General features: G+C 36.7%; 1 protein-coding gene across 2 annotated transcripts in view; it reads right to left on the bottom strand.

Annotated features, from left to right (window-relative positions):
- Positions 1-9,560, bottom strand: part of LOC135076743 (cadherin-89D) — a 43,839-nt gene extending 34,279 nt beyond the window's left edge. For both annotated transcript variants that reach the window (XM_063971163.1, XM_063971164.1), the window contains exons 1-2: positions 9,430-9,560; positions 4,357-4,495 (exon numbers count right to left, since the gene is read on the bottom strand). In XM_063971163.1, coding sequence (XP_063827233.1) covers positions 4,357-4,426 — 70 coding nt within the window. In that variant the 5' untranslated portion in view covers positions 4,427-4,495; positions 9,430-9,560. The remainder of the gene's footprint in view (positions 1-4,356; positions 4,496-9,429) is intronic.
- Positions 9,561-20,662: the final 11,102 nt, after the last annotated feature.

The following is a 20,662-nucleotide window of genomic DNA, read 5'->3' as shown; positions in this document are numbered from 1 at the left end:
TGGCAGTGGGCGGGGCACATAGCTCGTAGAGACGATGGCCGTTGGGGCAGGAAAGTTCTCGAGTGGCGACCACGGGCTGGAAAACGTAGCGTGGGCAGGCCTCCTACTAGGTGGACCGACGATCTGGTAAGGGTCGCGGGAAGAGCCTGGATGCGGGCAGCGCAGGACCGTTCATTGTGGAAAACCTTGGGGGAGGCCTTTGTCCAGCAGTGGACGTCATTTGGCTGAAACGAACGAACGAACGATACGTCCATATTAAAATAGGTGAAAATTAACAACATGGAGCTAGTAAAGAGGTTCGTTAGTTTATATCGATGTTGTTTGTGCTTTGCTAATACATAGTACATTCATCCAATCAATAAAAAACATTTATTTATTTCGAAACATATTAACCTATTTCGGTAGTTTACAATTTCTAAGATATTATAATGTGATAGTTATAAATCAAGCTTATAATTAAGTTCTAGGATACACATTAGCACACCAGTCCAATCAGTGTGGATATCTAACTAGACTAGTTGCAAAATGCGGCGGCCTGTCTGTGGGCGGCAATTTGAACACACCCTGAGCCTGGATTATGAAAAACTACCTAAAGTCAGCTCTAACTACTGGAGCTATTAGCGTATTGCTATATTTTCCTGTATAATGCAAGACCGATTAAGTGATTTTACCTTAGTTTTGGTTTCATTTAAAATAACTATATTTTATGATACTTAGATATGAGTTTTAGATTAAGTATCATATCGTCAAAGTTTAAATAGGCACTGCTTCAAGGAACTCGCATGTTGTCAAGAAGTCTACGATAATGTCCGAACATCCAAGTCAGAGTAGCGACTCAATGCATATAGCCTATAGCCAATGTACTCGTAGTTACGTATTACGTGAAAATTCAAAGTTAAATTCTTAAAAATGTAAGGTAAGTTCACACCAAGATATTCATCACATACCTATATAATATCACCATTTTAAAATACAAAACTTAAGTCATTGATTGATATTCAACTAAGGTTTCAACACCACTGTGACTGGACTAATTAAGGGCCGTAAAATTAGCATCTACGAAGCCGTAGCTGGTTTCAAAAGTAGATTACCATTCTGACCCTTATGTCTATCAGGCGTAGGGCGAGATGAAAAGAACCACTTTTCCTCCGACCGAAACCAATGACGGTTTGTGCAAGTTTGACCTCCAGATTAGTGCAATAACGCCAGTGAGTTCCGCATAAAAAGTAATGAGTATACCTACTTATTTTGTTTTGCTAAAACCACTTAACTACAAACTTATGGTGTAAGTCGTAACCGACAAGGGCATGAAGTTTTTTCACTGAGTTTTCTCATTAATGAAATAATTACCAAGTTGGGTCAGTGAGCTTAATTGCGAGCAACGTGTTATATTTTTTTAAATCATAAATAATCTAAATTACCTGAAATGATTTTATGAGTCTAGAATCGACCTAGATCAGCATTACCATGGCAAGCTGAACCAAGTGTGGTCGCAAGCTGAACCAAGTGTGGTCGCAAGCTGAAACCTATTACCACCTTCAAAGTTATTGGGCTTAAAGGTACACTTAAACGTGAGAGACGTTTGTATGGAATGTTTTTACAGACACATATCTGCCTCGTAGACACAAATCATCAAGCGGAACCCAAAAAACAGTCCAAACGACAGCTCCCATGGATTTCTCTAACCCGCGCAAATTAATTAGCCGAAGAAAGAGTCAGTGTCATCGCCATTACAGCATAGACTAAACTGGGCTAGCTTACACCTCCCGCAAAGACATTCGATTGTCAATCTTAACCCCCCGTGCTAAGGTCGAGGCAGACAGTAAATCGGCAGTAATAGCAATAAGTCGGTCGTGAGATGTGACTTACTTAGGCACAATACAGAAATGGCCGTGTGTATTCCGATTTCTTTTTATTATTTGATTCATAACGCGTTTCCGCCAGCGCCAATGTTGAAAACTGTAATGCACGCTGAGTGTCTTAATCGAGTATCGCCGAGTTTGTGTAGGTTTACTAATGCAAACCATCGTAGGACAAAGTTACTTACACATTACTCTGTTTCTTTTTCATGTTCAGTAAAATATACCAAACGACAAATAGTGAATATTAAGTCGGTGTTATTGTATTTGCCCACCTCTTATATAAACTTCACTTCAAACAAAACTTTATTTCTTGTTTCTCCATAGATTTTACTTTATTACTTAGTTTTCGTTTCGTTTTCAGAACATTTAAATAAGAATATCTCAGATAACAGTTGACTAATACTATAAACATCTTGTACAACTTGCTTGGGAATTTTTAAAGCACTTTTGCTTTGATGCTTAGAAAAAGCTTTCATTAAGTTTGTCTTAAAGCTTCATCTATGTTTCAAGTTTCGAGAATGTCTAGTTCTACTTCCAAAGTAAGATAAACAACATGATTTTTTAATTTTCGTGAATACGTGATGCACGAACAAGAGATTTATCCATATTTGCCATGTTACACATTCGAAATTATATGTTCAAGTTAACTTTTTCATTTCATTCTCGTGGGAAAAAATACTTTTTACGCAAGAGTTCTTATAATTACATGCAGAACTAAAAGTCGAATTGTAACATTATGCTAATCATAGTTCTAAACCGATCGCAGTGATTAAACAACTGGTAAACACAAAAATAAATAAAAAATAGAGTTCTTGTTCAAATAGTAACTAACTAACCTTAAAAATGTCTTCAATGTAAATAAATAGTCACATTTTAATGTCTGTGTTACTAGTTATTTTAAAACAACAAACTTGCTTTGTTCTACAATCAAACTAGTCACATCTCAGTCGGTAGTTCAAAACTGAGCCGTTAAGATGCATTAGATAACCGTAGCTGTTCATCATCTACAGCCGTGACTGACGCTACTTACTTAATGCGATACTAAAACAAATAGAACTTTACGTCAGTTTGCATAATAACTGTAACATGATGGCCACTCATCACGCCCTTATATTATTGTGCTCTAAGTTAACGTTCATATGTTAATCTGAGCAACTTTTAACTTGTAACGTATGGAAAGTGCAGATAAGACATTGATATGATCTGGTTGCGCTCTGAATGTGGTTAAACTGTGTCGTATGTTGACTGAGCATAGTCTTTGTTTACTTTTAATATAAAGAACTAAGTTGCAGTTTATAGATGTTATACCTCTACTAAGTCTACAAACCACGCGAACAAAGCCCCCGCATGTAGAATTATTTTGATCAGCTAAAAAGTAAAAACACAGCTGTAAGATAAACAAGTAGGTACAAGTTAACCTAACTTTTTAATCATCTCACGCTAAGCTAAAATAATTAAAATTCTAAAGATAGCAATCTTGATAAATGTAAAACTTTAAACTAAACTTTTTAATGTTAATTCTGAAAAATACCAAAACACAATGAGACGAAAAACTAAACACATTCTCACTTTATTTATGGATTCAACGAAAACAAAAGTGCAGTCAAACAAAAACTGAAGCAGACGTGGTCATACGAATTTTTCCACGACTATCATATCTCATCACGCGCAGTTCTCATACATCACACAAAGGATTATCTTTAGACGAATCGGTATTTTAATCTCGATACAATTGTTCCGGTGAAAGTTGGGAAAGCAAATCTAGTGAACTCTTGACCATAATTAGTCGGTTCAAATGACACTAAACGCTTTTTAGTGGACTAATAATGCCGCCGCGAACAATTGTCAGTACGTGCGTTCAGGAATTGGGTTAGGTATATTGCGTATTTTATCACTTTTATAAGGATGTACCTACTATTACACAGTGTTATGTTTATATTTTGTAGTGAAATATTTACATAATACTTTTTCTTACATCCAAATCAAACTAACGATTTTGAAACACAAATTATCTATGATGATTGACGACCTAAGTCATCATTTATTTTTCTTCTTCAAGAAAATAAGTCGTTTATAAAACTTGATGGGTATAATTTGTGTTTAATTTTGCACTGTTTTGGCCAAGTCATATTTAAATCTTACAGAAATAATTAAGTTCACGGTCGGCTTATGACAACGGAACTCTATAATTGAACATAATTCCCCATTTTGTGTGTACGTGAATAAGTGCAGACATGCGCTTGTACTGTTATTAATTTGTCAAACAAAAAATGTAATGATCAAGCAAACCAACTTACTCGTAGTACGAGTGCTGCCTATTAAATGAGTTTGTTGGTACACGTTTCGGCAGTAAAAATCTTCTCACTGACGCAGTATATAATTATACATTTTCATGTTAGAGTTTTTAGCTACTACTTTTTAGTTACTAGTTAAAGTAAATTGTGCCGTAGCACGATTTGTTAGCTTTGAATTTTACAACAAAGCTTCCACTTACATATTGCTCTCCTCGCGAAGACTATAGCCAACAGCACTATCAATATCCGCGGAGCCATTGCGCTGGTCATAACGACGTCACTGCTGGGATCATCTTGCGACGCTCAGTCCACTTGGTCTCATACCAGCACATTTGAACCCTGGAACAAAGAAAAAAATGTTAAGCATTTTTTAATACAAAGAATTTATCAACTACGATTTTTAGTGCAGCTTCCTTTTTATCTCTACCATTTTGGCAAAGACTGAGGTAGGTCTCTAAATAATATGTATTTCTCTTCAGCATTGTATTCAGTTTTGTAAGATGGGAATCCTCGAGCTAAGTGATAGCAGTTACATTGAATGGCGTCATTATCAAGTTAGCGCGAGTAGGAGCCGTCACGACCGCCCGCGGGACCCGTCAATCGCGAGCCGTTACTCGGGAACGGTTCCTTAACCGCTATTAATTCATCGATATTTATCTCTACAATAAAACTAAACTTTTGATGTAAATCCGACGCATGCGCCTACACAACTTGTGCCCGTTTTCACCATCAATCCCTTATTTTTAAGTAACCCTTATGGTAACACATAACAGAATTGTTTACAAAGGGGTCACTTAAATATTAGGGATTGATGGTGAAAACGGGCATTAGCGTCGCAAAAACAGAGCGCAATGACAGTAGTCACCGCTCTACTCGGATTAATATTTGACATCCTAATGCTCTTCCTCTTCATCGTATAATGATTTTCATCCACTGAACATAAGGAACATTGCATAAATGAAATGCATGCCCTTGGGCGGCAGATACACGGAGACCATAAGGCGGTTATCACACTGCGCCGCGCTGCCGCGGAGCGCGGGGCGACAGATTTAATCATTGTATGCAAGTACCTCAGTTTGTATAGAAAACACGCGCGGCACTTCACACTGACAACGCGTCCGCGCGCGTGATTTTTTATATGAAAATCACGCGCTCCGCGGTGGAGCGCGGCGCAGTGTGATAACCGCCTAACTGTAACGACATCACTGGTTGGAGATGTCTGTGTATAAAATAACTTTCTAACGCGGCAGAACTGTCACTTGACTGTCAGTAAAGCAGATTTATAAATTGGCGCAGGTGGTGTACAAACTACTTTATGTCTTTCCTAGTTTTATGGATTAAGTATGTGTTCAAATTACAAGCTACACGAAGGATTTTACCCCTTTAAATTAGTTTTTAGTGTACGTCCAATATCGACGAAAAAAATATTAAACTTCATCAATAAAGGAGAGATTTCGCACTTGCTCATCTAACTCTACCCCTGAAATCGCTCAATTTTGTTAGTAACTCTAGAAATGCGTGCATGGCACTTTAAATTGCTTCCGCTTTAGTTCAGTTCAGTGGAACTATTTTCAGCAATTGACAACAATAAGCCGAGAATAATGGGTGATGGTCACTTTAGTGAAGACCTTTACAAATTGCATAATAATTTTGCCTAGTCTTTGATGGCTACGATGTTAGTGCTGTATGCGTTTTTGCTGAAACATGAGTTTCCTCTTACTTGATTATAAAGAAACCAGTTTTGCTTAAAATCTACCCGATTAGTGAACTTATACTGTTAATCGTATAGAGTAATATCTAGTGAAATGTTTTTAAGCCTTGCCTAATAAGTGCATTCAATTTTGACATGCAGGAAACACAGGTAATTGCGCTCATTATCTTAAAAATATCAGCATTATCGCATCGACACATCGTTACAACATAATAGCGCACGCTCGCCCGCGGGAACCGAACCCCGTTACCCGCGCCGATCGGCGCCAACAATCACTCGCGTGATCAATCGCACAATTAATTATTTTGCAACTGTTACCTAATAAGCCCGATTGAATTTTGTTTTATAGTAGCTCAGTTAATGACATTGTTTTGAGATGGGATGAGAAACAATTAAATTTTCTGTAAACGTGTAATCCAATAAGATGGATTTATCGCGTGCATTTCAAAGCACCGCTCGATAATGAGAAATTAATGCGTAATTAGAATTTAATGGACCGCCAATTGTACTTCAACTGGTGGCCTAGTAAACAGATCCTAGTGGTGGAATTTACGATCCCGAAGATTCTACGAGACTGAATCCGGTAGGTACAGAGTGATGGAAGCCCCCGAGTCATAAATGAGTTAGCTCGGTAGGTATCGTCTCAAAGCAAAGCAAAGCGAAGCATATACTTAACTAAAGTAAATCTTAGGCACATGGTTTTTCCTTCAGTAATTTTGTTTATAATATAGGCGTATTTATTTCAGGTAAAACAATTACGGTAACAATTCCGGCCTTTAAATATTTTAATGGAATGCATTTCTAGGAATGCCAATCGTTGCCCTAGAAGGTGCTAGACAAATATCGAATCGCAAATGATTCGATAAACCCGTTCGCCGCGATGTGTTCACGCGAATTGATTCCCGATGAACCGAAACAAAGTGTGTAACGGAACGGGCCATTATCCAGCGGTGGCTGTTCACAGTTTCTGGCGGCCACAGTCTCATCTCACAGTAAAGGGGGCAACTCCTACAGTGTTATTACTGGACTGTGCTATCAGGTATAAGGATTACATACATTTTGTATCCCAATTTGACTTCATAAAAGTATTTGATTCTTTGTTATTTACGCTTACTGTAAGCACATTACATCGCTACCTAAGTATACATTACCTAGAGCTTAGCTAAGTATCTGTAATAGTGTTGACAAAACATAAATTATAATAAAGTAGATATATTACAAAATAACATTTTAATACAGCAGAGTCATGACTTACAAATTAATAATTTACTTATGTCATTTAGGTAATCGTACGAATTTGTGTCAGGCATCCTATCTAACAAAGTGCTCACCTACTAAACCATCGGACAGTGTCATCCGTTGTCGGACTTAATTCGACATTTATACAACTGTCCATACAATTATAAGTTACGCAAGTGATCTATGAATTATTCAGATTATAGCGGTTTCATAATATATGCCCGCGTTCTGGTTAATATGTACAAATTGCAGTCTTTTGTGCTATTTGCCAAGATGATTATGCGGAAGTGTATTAGAGAATCAGACTCTTTGATTAACAAGAGGTTTTATTGCAAGTAACGATGTTAAGGGATCGTTAGTTCCACTTGCCTCTGTCTTGGAAAGGTTGGAAAGATTGAAAAGAATTCTAATCGCATGCAACGAATTCATTTACAAGTTTAGTTTATGTCTTTCCGCTCTACTCTAATAGGATAATTTTGGTCAACATCTTAATTTTGTAATTTACTTAATTTGTAAAATAAAAACAAACGCAGTTCACGACCTCTATGCTCTCATTTCCGGGAAAATTACTTAGAGGTAACTCTTCAAATTAGAGATTAAGATTACGCCTACTTATCCCTCCTTACCTACGCTTTGTACTTCTATTACAGTTAAGACAATCACCTACTCATTTATCATTATTCTTGTTGAATTTGACAACTCTATGGTTTTTCTGTCAGAGGTGGAATTGTGTAAAGCAATCGTAATCATTTGACAGTTCATAACGTACGATTATTCTGTCAAATGCTTTGTTTAAATGACTTTATCGTACGTTATGAACTGTCAAATGATTACGATTGCTTTACACAATTCCACCTCAGATCATACATGAAAATTACGAGATTATCTGACTGCTGCTTATGACTGCTAACCACGCGCAGTGAAAAAGTTAATGAAACTTGTTTGCCGACGTGAAGATGCAATAACCTTTAAAAAAAACCAACAGCGATCACGGATAACTTTCTTAACCGCTGACCACTAATGTCGGGACACAATCGTCGAAGATTATCCACTTTCTAAACAAAACATTGTAAATACATAATGACGCTAAATGACCAAACAAAAAAAAAGTTAAATCTTTGTTACTTTTGAATTTAACTAGCAGGACGTCATAGCAGTGTGAGAACGAAACTTAAAAATTTCGCTGCCATTGATTGGCAGTGAAATTCTTATTGACACACAAATTTAATTTTTTCGTTGCATTGAACATGGCAAAAAAATGCTAGGCAGAAATTAAAAACGTGTTTTAAAATCGCAGCTTACGGTGCTCCTGTATAAATATGGTTCGTGCGCGTGAAATATGAATAATATATCGATTTAATTTCCCCATATTTATTTCATAATTAACATCTAACAAAGAAAGCAAATACCAGTTGATCAGTATCAACTAGTATCAAGTAACAACAAAACGCTCCATTTGTAAAGCTGTAACAAAAGTTAAGGAAAAAGCAGAAACGAGCATGATAAGGCGTAAGCTTAATAAGTATTGATGCTTATGTAGTGATCTATCATAACATGTTATTGATGACAACATTTTGAATAAATCCCATAATTATGTCCCATAATATGACAGCAGAATAGATAATCTTTATAGGTGTATAAGTGAATTTTAACACACAAATTAATTCGCCATCCTCCGAGCAAATCACGAAATTATGCGCTCAGCTTTCTTCAACATACAAAATATCAATATCGCCGGCTTTCGACTCCTTGGTAGGCATACTGTTCAAGTTTATGTCACTGAATAACATAAAGAAAGTGCATAATATAGGATCATTTGCATACTGATCACGATTTTTAATTAAGTGCTAATCAATTTATAGTGAAACATTTAGTTTTATTGCGCCTATATTTTATGTAAATCTACGCAAAAGTAGTGAAAATTAGGCATAGACAATCAAATATTTAGGTTTATTTCAAACGTTTTGCAATTTTAAAGTCAACTAAATTTGATTTAAATGAATGTAAGTATTATTAATACTCGTATAAACTGAAGTTTAACTTGTCGTAGTTAAATGCTTCTTTAGGATTTAGATCACATAGCTTATTATTCTTGTTTAACAAACTTCTAATACAGCAATCATAATATGTCTTAATTTAAAAAAGTAAGTATATAATTGATATACCTACTATTACAATACTTTTCATTTCAATAACTTATCTAAAATTCTCAAGTAATCTTATCCCGGAAAATATGAAAAGTTCCTTGAAGTTGCTGGAAATTCCTCCACAAACCGAACCCACGTGCCGGCGAAAAGCTCGTAAATAAAACAAAGAATCTCACCATCACACAAGAAATCGTAACATCCAAAAATCGATAACAGTCCAATTCAAAAACACAACACTGAGTTTGACATAAAAATTTCCGCAAAGAAACCGTCAAATCGTGCGCACGCGCCACTGCCGCCGCGGAGGAGACGCTACTGCACGGCGAGCCGACGATGTCAGCGAGCTTTTGCAACCGGCTGCGTCGCCGGCTCACCTGCCCGTGATAGATGGGTGCTTTGTCCATCTATACTTGTGATTTATGACTTGAAAATGTGTTACTTATTTTACGTACAAATTAAGCGACGATCTTTTGTTTTTAACGTCAACCAAATTAGCGTTTGACAACAAACGCTACAAAAATGTCTGATAGAAAGCTAAGTAAGCTAACTTTCTTTGAATGATTTATTTTTAGATTATCCTAGAGGGATAAGCGAAAGTGATTTAGCACGACATGTATATTGGAGGAAATGAGACCCACTTAAGAAAATTATTTGCATGCTGGGCACAATATTAATAGCATAGCCATTAATAGCTTGGGTCCTGAATATTGCAATAAAATTACTTATGATCTTATTATTTAAAAGATATGTTTAATATGCAAATCTATATTAATTGATCTACTAATCCACAATCATTTTGATGAACATACCTACTTCTTTTATTTTGTGTGCCTACGAAATTAGAATTCCAAACTTATTATCGGAAGTAGGGAACAATAAATACATCATTATTATCACGTTGTAAGAATTCATGACACTGTAAGCGTCAGACAGAGCTCAATCGGACCAACGCCAGTCTTCACATATCCTCCAAAAAATTTGTGACCGACCTTAGAATTAATCTAGACTTGATCTAAATAAATTAATCCATCACATTCTGTTCGTAGAATCTAACCCTCTAACGACATCCATAATATCGGATAGAAGTCTCGGGTATGAATATTTATTTACTGCAATAACAAGTAAGAAAAGTTTTCTTGGTCGTACTTCAAAACCATATTTATTTTTAAGTACACGGGAAAAGCTAATTGCAATAGGTTGTTAGCCATGTTATCTGTTCCTCTGGAATGACTTTCACTGTCCCTTGTGAGAGCATGTTCACGCGCGCTGTGATCGGGCACGCTCTGGTTGCGCACAATCTTCGCCACCTCGCGTGTGCGTCTGCGCAAATGACGAATTTTTAAGTGCAGGAAGGACGGTAATGGTTTCAGATGACTGCATGTTATGGTTTTTAATCAGTTGAGGTAAAACGGCTACATGTTCGTTTCATGTTCGAAGGTTATGGCAAATGTAGAGTTCATTGAAATTGAAAAATATTGGATCTTTTTAACTTTTACTTGCTGCTTACTTAAAACAAAAATTTTTGAAATCATTAGATTAAAGCATCATCATAATTAGTTTTACTATTCCTAATAATGTTTTACAAAGACTTATTTTCTTTCTTAATTATTAAAAGTTTTATAGACTGATTAAAAATGGTGCAAAGTGTAAATGATTCCACTGGGTTCACTGTTGCTCGCACTCTAACCTGTACTTACCTACTGTCAAAGTTTTTACCATTACATCCTGTATGTATGAATCACCATGAGTGAACTAGGTAATTTTACTTTCTTTGCTCTCACTCTTTGACAATCTTGGTGTTACCGACCGTAACCAGCGATTGAATTCGTTCCGAGTGTAAAAATAAGAATGGTAAAAAAAAGTACGAAGATAATCGACCAGGCCAACCTATTAGCTCCAATCACAGGTGCGTTTCATAATCGATCATACCGAAGTGTTCGAATAAAAAGCATCCAACAAAAAACTAATTGTCCTAAATTGCCACTTGCACTTTCGAACAAAACTCGACATGATTCTTGACCATAATAACGCTGTTATTAAGTCATTGTAAGGTCCAAACGAAATTTGTATTATCTTCTTAAATATTTTTTGAATCTCGCCTATAAATTACTCTTACGACATACCCGGACGTTAGGAAAGTCCCGGACACTTGGACATAAATATTTATTGAATTGTAAATGACAAAAAACCTTTAAGGTATTTCAGGAATTAAATACTTTTCCGATCATATTTTGACCATTAATTTGAGTTTAATATTTATAAACATTCAAGATACCGACATAGCTTTGGAAATGAATTTGAACCAACGGCTATTTCTTATATCTTAGTACCTGTTAAGTAACCACACGTTTTATATCTCAAATTATATAAATTATTTTATAATGAACCTTTTATGACTTAGCACTTTCCATCAAAAGTTCATGAGCACTTTCTTCGAGCCGGTTTGATGCTTCCACACCATCGCTAAACGCTCTGCCTCTAATATGGGATGTTAATAGCGCATACTGTAATCACGGTGAACCAGAAGTAAGCTGAGCTATGGTAGGGATGATAGAACACATTAATACCAACGATGATTCAGTTATGTAAGAAACTTCTATGACTTTAAATAATTGTATGCGTGACTATAAACCTCACCACAGAACACTAAGCTTTCGGTCAGTGATAGAATCGTAGTATTTAATACTCATTAGAAGGTTAGAGGCGACATAAGCATCATAATACATTTCAGCTTTTATTTTTCATATTTTTTTTCTGACTACCGTCAGCAGGTCACAGAATAAATCCGTCTGTAACGGTGTTGCGAGCTGGATTTACATTAGACCGGTCGGTCTTGATTTTGAAGCGCACTCATTTACTTAAAACTACCTAACAGGAGAACTGGTTACCTTGGGTATAAACTAAACTTAAATTACTTTGAGACGCATGGAGGAATAGTTGTCGAGGGTTGACAAACAACTGCAGAAAGAATATTTGTATTTTTATAATATATGAATAGGTGGGGATTGTTTCTCGTGTTTCCATCTCATCATCATCATCATCATTTCAGCCATAGGACGTCCACTGCTGAACATAGGCCTCCCCTAATGCTTTCCACGTTGATCGATTGGTAGCGGCCTGCATCCAGCGCTTCCCTGCTACCTTTACGACGTCGTCGGTCCACCTTGTAGGTGGACGTCTCACGCTGCGTTTTCCGGTACGCGGCCTCCATTCCAGAAGTTGCTGCCCCATCGGCCGTCAGTTCTGCGTACTATATGCCCTGCCCATTGCCACTTCAGCTTGCTAATCCGTCGGGCTATGTCAGTGACTTTAGTTCGTTTACGGATTTCCTCATTTCTGATTCGATCTCGCCCTATAAATTGAATATACCTAATAGTCCAGTCAACGAATGCTTTAACGACGGTGTAGAGAGAAATCCACAATTTCTGACCTCGGGACTTTATTTAGACTAGACAAAAATAAAATTTCCAATATTACAGACCTTCTAGAGCAGATGCCGTGAAAACTATAAAAGATATAGAAAAACTTGACTGTCTCACCTGTAGAAAATTGAATAAGCTTTTTTTGGTTCATAGTAGTCATGTCACTAGGACGCATAGTTTCCGAGGATTAAGCGAAAAACCGAAAAGTAGTACCTTTAAACCCCCCTCTCCCCGCCGGCTCAAGGGCTAAGGGCGGGGACTTTTGCTATGTTCACCTCCTAACTAGTCTAAATAAAGTCCTGAAGTCAGAAAATGTGTTTCACGGATTTCCATCTATAATGCTTTATTGACTGGACTATAATCCCAATATCAATATATTTACAAACATTAAAATTAATGTAAAGAACAAATACGATAACGGAAATGAGCCAAAAAATAATACCAAACATAGATTTCAAGACATCGCAATAATAATTATGAAAATTTGTGTGTATTTATTCTGGGTAATAAATATAAAAGATTGCACAGCTAAACACACGAAACTATATTGGATCACAAGGTCATGAAATGCATATTTTATAATATTAATGTGACCACTTCTGTAATAAATGCATAAAGATGTGCCGATGCGGTTAATTAATCTCTAAACTTAATGGACCGTAAATTAGACAACATCGAAATAACCAGCAAGGAACATTAGTATTTAAATTATTCTAAGATACAAAAATAAGTTTAAAACATTACGAGAGCAAAGTTCTAGAACAATTACCTACCATAAGTAATGCTATTAAAATTATTTAAAATGGATTAATCGCGTAAATGGTTTAAAAAGCTTTACTTAACAAGCACTCAATCCACAGTTGAATTTTCATGAGATGTAGTTACAGCCTCATATCTAAAGTAATTAACAGTATTGAGTCATTAATCTATAATTGGATTTCAAATGATCATTGCCTTAATTAACCAGTCAGCTGCAGTACTAGGTGATCGGATATTAATTAGTTCCAACGCACTAACTTAAGATGGTATCAAGCAGAATGTTATCTAGCCGAGATAGTCTTTACCTCAGCTCGGAAGTGACATTATAAAGTTACAATGATGTGAATGACTTGTGGTGGGAGTTGGGACATAGTTTTAGAGATCTGTGAGAGTTTTATTCCGGTTTTTTTATCACGTAGAGTAACATTTCATGAATCATACTTATTTAATTATAGTTATGAACACACGCACAAGTAGGTACAATAAGTAAAACTAAAAGGATTATTTCGTAGCCTCTTTTTTTTGTCGCGGAGGAAATGCTTTGCGCACTGTCTGCCGGGGGACAGGGTTACTCCCGGCGCGCTGCTCGTAGCTTGTATTAACCTAAATAATGTTACGTAGTAATAAGTATTTTATTGTCCGTAGTACAAGACCACTTCAGGATTAATGATAATTAAATTGTTTACTCCGTCTTCTTTATTGTATACTTACAAAATATACCTAAGTCAATAAGAGGAATATTTTAATGAATAGTTCAATCATAAACGCCGTTATCATCCACCAAGTCATAATTATATACGGAACCGTCTTTCCCATAATTAAGTCAAGCATGACTTGTAATTTTATTGCATAGCTATCTCTCATATCTAAAAGCCGGTGTTTCCGGCTCTGGCACTTTTACTTTTAGTGCGAATGCATCTGATATGCATAGGTCAGGCTAGCATTATTTAACGCCTTTGCAAAACCTACGCATGTTAATGCTAAAAGTTGTTTTTAAGTGTTAGTTTGTTTGATTAATATGTTTGTCAGGATGTTGGTTTCTATAGGTAAAACTTTCGAGAATTAACGTTATTGATGTAAGTGGTAAATGTAAAATAAGATTTATTTGTATTTAGGTACTTCAATTTAAACAAAATTCGATAAGTTTTATTATACGTACGTACAGTATTAAATAAATTATATTTCAAATCAATAAAAACGTCTAAATGCTGAAGGGTTAACAGACTTTCAACATAGGTCAAGAAAGTATAAGGTTTAAATGTTTCGTTAAAGGTCGTAAAAGTATTTTAGAGAGTTGTTAGTCTATTACAGCAATAGGTAATCAGGCAAGTAAGTAAGCACCTACTTGAATTTTCCTCATTTCCAACTGCCTCCTCCAGACCTTTTAAAAAATTGCTATTTGTGTAAATTACATTTAAAAAATGATTTCGGCTACTGAAGAATCCTAATTAAGGAAAAGAAGTGTTGTGCAATAGGCCAAAGTTGATGAATTTTACATGTTGCGTAAAATTAAGTATCTCACACATTCGGAGTCTGAAGTTATCCAACATTTGTTTCTCAATGACGATGATAGCTTAACGAAATGCTCTACTTATAGCCTCTAAAACTTAATGGCGAACCAAACTGCATGGTCTCGAAACCAATTTCTCAACGCATAACAAATTTTATTAATTCCTCAATCATTTCGATCGGTTGCCAAAGATGCGCTTGCGCTCCACTAACAGAATTTGCATTTGGCCTGCGATAACGAAGTTGTGTCATTAAAAATTAGTGCAATATCATAACTCAACGGTGAGAGGCTAGCTTTATGGCAGAATAATAATATCTGCAAACTGGTGAACTAGATGGCCTATTCATTTGAAGGTTAGTAGGAAAAGGATTATGATAATTTTATGCACTAGATGAGTTAGGCTCAAGTGGTATTTAAATAATTTAAATCGATAGGTATTCGTATATCAAAAGTCACGGCCATGGAAGCATTTTCAATACAAAAATCCTTTCTCGAGATGTATATCACGTATACATCCTAAATACATTAACAAATTAAAATAGTAAGACACGGGTCTTACTATTTTAGTTGAAATGGAACGCGTAAGTTTAAAATCTTACATTAGCAAATTGTCGGTGAATGCCTGAATCATGTTGCAAAGGTAGAGGTATTAACAAATATCATAATTTTAACTGTTACATATTTTGTGTTCCTGTTTATGTTGTTAAAAAATAAATTTTATTCATTTGTATTGGATGGTGAACATTTTACATTGTACAAGGATTAAATCAAAGTTCTCCCCTCTTGAAAATTGGCGCAAGAAGGATTACAATTTATTACTGTATCTGCTAACAAAACTAGAACTCAAGTCAGAAGTCATGGCACAACGGAAAAGTAGAGAACCAGGCGCTGTTACGCATCTGCATTGTAGAGTTGTATAACTTATCTACTGGCTGTTTTGATAAAAAAAACTTATGCACGTTTTGCAAATCAAATTGTAATCTTGGCTTACGACTTGAATGATCTGTCTTTACCGTTTATGCATCTCCCGTTGTTGTTACGTGATCGATTCTGCGGTAAGCTCTGCTCATCTGCGGTTAACTACAGTTTTCTCAGCACTTTTTACAGTTCATCCATTTTATTTGGGATTTGAATTTTATATTCTAATTTTATTATGATCATCTTGCTCCGTTATTTTATATTTGGTTAGAAGCACTGATGTATAAAAACTTACAACAAACCTTCACTTATAAATATGACGACATACATACTCGTAGTTTCTCGATTCATTTTGTAAATTTCAGATTTGTGTAGATAAACAGAAAATAATCACCTCCCTACTTTATTTTATCGAAAATAATAAAGATAAAATGAACACAAGTCATATTTTATCAATATAATAAAAAATAGGAAGTTTTTCTTTGTATCACGAGTGCATTTGATAGAATGTGTGCTTTCAAAGCTCTATGCTTGCTGCACCTCGCGTGATTGCACACGCAGGGCTTACGGCCGCGAGTTTAGTGCACTTACGCCGCGGAGCGCGGTGTAACGAGCTGGGGCTGGCTCGCCACTTACATAGAGCTGACACCAGGCGGTAATTATACAAAAAAGCTTGTAAAGAATTATTTTTAAAGTTTCAACGCAAGACAGTCTCACTTCCACACGGGCGGGTGCGGGAAAAAATAACGTTAATAGAGCCCTAGTTGTATTCAAACATTATGATAATGTTAGCTACATAAATACCTGCATGGTAATGCTAAAAATCTAAAAAATATTAATTCTAAACCAAAAACTTAACTAAACTTAAGCTTAAAGATGTGACATCCAAGTAATTTTAAGAACTCCAAGTAATTCCCTGAACTGAGGCACAAAATAATAATTTAGTCTTGGTGCATTGGTTTGTCTTCATAATCAATCAAGATTCATTTATTGAAGTCTTCAATCCGTCCGAATCCGTTTACAGTAAAACGTATCTCTTAAAAGAGCTAGATGCAAGCGTGTTGTATCATCTCGTGCGCAATGCGCATATCCTGATAGTTGAAACTAGAATGATAGCATTAGGCATATGTGGCAACGCCATACTGTCACAACGCAGATGTCACCAGCCATGAAATTGGTCCGAGTGTCCGTCAGCCTTTCTCTGCTCTTCCTTATACTCGTAGCCTATGAAATTATATAAATACCTATGTGATGAAACTGTGACGTAAACATAAGACAAAGAGCTTGCAAGTCTCAAGAACGGGTAATGTCAGATATCATACGTTTTGTAAATGAAATATTAAGATTTGGAAATGAAGTCATTGTTTAAAATTGTATAGTTCGGTGTTGGTAAACTCACCAGTAAGTACGTTAGAAGTCGGGCACTAGCTGAATGTATTGCACTTTTTAGTATACACGGAATAGCGTTTCGTTTTAAAATACTAGAAAACATTAAGATTTAATATCGTAACTCTAATAATATGTAGTAATAAATGAATGCCCCTACTAAGCAAAGGATGAACACGCCCATTCATTAAAGAGTACGAATAAAACAGGAACGAATTGTATGTCTTCGATCAGTATTTGATAAATGTTGGTACAAAGACAATGACTAATCCAATTAGGTTCACCAAAGCTTATCTAACATCATTACACTACAGCCTCCAATCAAGTAGGCAAATTGAAGTAGTGCAAGAAGCACCGAGCATTAGTCATGCTTTCCACAAGCGTCGCAGTCGCACCCAGTCGATGACAGGCGTGACGGCTAGCAGATGGACTGACCCGAACACTGATAGAAGGCTGAACTATCAAAACAGTAAGTTATGTTACACAACCGTATATAATGCACAATACGAGTACCTAAATTAGAGTAATGAGTTGTAAACACTACTGTATTTTTTTTCTTGTTTTTTTAATGTAAGTAGACACCACTTTGCCAGTAAATAATACTTTGAAACTTAACTTTATCCTTAGAATTATGGAAACATGGATATTCCTATCAAATCAAATTCAACTCAACCCTAAATTTTACGTAGGTACTCTTTCAGGAAACTTAACTTTTTGTAAAATGGATTAGATGTCAATCAATCAAACGTTGTATAACTATTTATAATCGCTAACAAGCGTAATGTACGGTGTAATGCAAAGGGTCCAAATTACGAACCCATTACAGTCCAATACGGTTAATTACACGATTCACACCAATTTACAATTAATGTTGTAACATGTTTTGAAAGATGTAACTTACCAAAATTACAGTTACGGAATATTCTTGTTAAAATAGGCTACTCACTTTGATAAAATTATGAATAGAATGATTTGAGATCGTGAACAGCTATGAACGAAAAATTTAAAATTCCTAGAGCAAGGCAATGGAGCAAGGCATCTTTCGCATAATATTTCTGTTTGTTTTTTTTAAACTCTTTATTTAAGGAGCTTTGTCAAGCTTTTTAGGTGTTCCCAAATGCTAAACTACTAAAATAATACTGATGAGTTACGAAATTATAGAGACTATTTTATTATCAACACAAGCTTCTGCCTGCGGCTTTCCACGCATGAACTTGAGTCTATACATATACCTACTTGCGCAATATTTATTTATTTATTTATTTATTTTCACCAACTTAAACTTAACTTATTAAACTTAATAAGTATGATTGATTATTCATTTATGTACATAATTTTAATAACGTTCCACCCTTTCAAGTTGTTTAAACAGCGACAAAAGATACTTTAATCTATAAATTATTGTTTTACCAAAATTTATCGAAAATTCTGTTCAGCAGACAGTCAATAACTATGGTGGGTAAGTATTTTGCCAGAAAAAGATTAAAGGGTACAATGTTAACTTTTTTGACTGCGAAATAATTATAACATTCATATATGCATAAATTAAACAATAATCCAATTTGAATGCGTATCATAATCAATCCGACCCAGCGGCGCTATCGGTACCCGTTTCCCGGAAGTGCCGCCATTTTCATTTCCACCGTTTCCCAACATGGCCGCCGGGCGCGGCCGCCTCTTCCGGAGATTACGAGCTATTGACGTTATTATAATCAAAGGAAGAATTTTTAAGATACATTTTCTAGATTATTTAAATTACTTCTCCAATAATTTCACATGTTTCTTTTATTCAATTAAGTAATAAGTAAGAGATTAAAAAGTGAGATTGTGTTTGTTGGCGCTCCTTTGGGGACAGACTACAGTGTAACTACTGTCATAGACAAAAATTATAATGAATATTTAATACAGAAGTCTGGAACTAGAATGAATGGAAGGTTTTTTATAATCATATAAGTAGGTAGGTAATGATGAGAGAACTCTGCGACAACAGTATAGACATTTCAAAGTTGTAGTTACTATTACTACTGATAATTTCGAAATCATTTCATTTGGCCTACTGAATATCTATGAAGAATTTCAACTATTTAGCTAGGACCACACAAGTTAAAAAATATTAACACAATAAGACACAACGTAACAAAAAATTACCCAATATACAACTTACATTTATTTTCATCTAACGAGGTAGAGGTGTAACTTGCTTTGCCGATATCGATAGACAGTGCCGTATTATCCATAAGGCACTTTAGGCCAGTGCCTAGGGGCCCACTATGACCAGGGGTCCAGCACTTCCGATAAAAAAAAGAAAAAAAAATGTTAAAGATTATTTTTATGCAACAAAACTCAAACCACCTCAAAACTTCGCCTTATTTTGGTTTACATATTCAATCGTCATACATATTTCGATATTGTGGAACCTAATTCATTTTCGTAACGTTGGCATTACTGCTTTGGTTTACATGACAGGTCGACGGTCGATGCCCTTCAGAGGCTAAAAAGCCTCACTTCGGAGGCTAGGGAGAGGGGTGAGGGTGTGTTGGCAGTATCATTCGATCTAGGTACTTCAACATCACAGAGTGCCTCAGTACCTTCGAGCGCTGCTGGCCGATTACTTACGGGACCGAGAAGTCCTGTATGTTAACAGAGACGGCCAGCTCAAACGGCGCGGCGTAGCCAGCGGGGTTCCGCAGGGTTCGCTGCTTGGTCCTATCTTGTGGAACCTAGGCTTCAACTGGCTCCTCCGGGGCGTCCTTCTCGCGGGCGTCCTTCACCCGGGGAAGACATTTGGGGCCGCGGCACGGCTGGCGTCGGCGGGAGGCACATTAGTCGCTCGCAGAATACGACGCCTCGGCCTGAAAGTCGCGCTGGAGAAGACTGAGGCCCTCTTCTTTCCGGGGCCTCGCCAGCGCACCCCTTTCGATGCCCACATTGTGGTTGAGGACGTTAGGATTGACGTCAAAGGCCAGATGAAATATCTAGGCCTCACGCTTGACGGGAGGTGGCATTTTAGACCGCACTTCAACGGGATAGCGCCACGCCTCCTCAAAGCAGCCGGCGCACTGAGTTGGCTCCTCCCGAATTTGGGAGGGCCACAAACGAGGTGTAGTCGACTTTATGCCGGCGTTCTGAGGAGCATGGCGCAGTATGGCGCCCCAATCTGGACGGACGCACTCAACAAGAGGGACAATGCTGTCCTTCTGCGCAGACCCCAGCGGGCCATAGCGCAGAGGGTCGCAAAGACCTACCGCACGGTAGGGCACGCTGCGGCATGCGTCCTCGCTGGTACTCCTCCTTGGGAGCTAGAAGCTTGTCTGTCATCTATCACTGGATGGCAGACCAGAAGGCGCGTGGAAAGCGCCCGGCCCCGGACCGGGACGGCGTCGTCAGGCAGGAAGAGCGCGAGATCATGATCGA

Source organism: Ostrinia nubilalis, chromosome 12 (assembly GCF_963855985.1).
Source record: "Ostrinia nubilalis chromosome 12, ilOstNubi1.1, whole genome shotgun sequence".
Taxonomy (NCBI): domain Eukaryota; kingdom Metazoa; phylum Arthropoda; class Insecta; order Lepidoptera; family Crambidae; genus Ostrinia; species Ostrinia nubilalis.
Note: the sequence above shows the minus strand (reverse complement) of the source record. Positions and strands in the feature narration are given on the sequence as shown.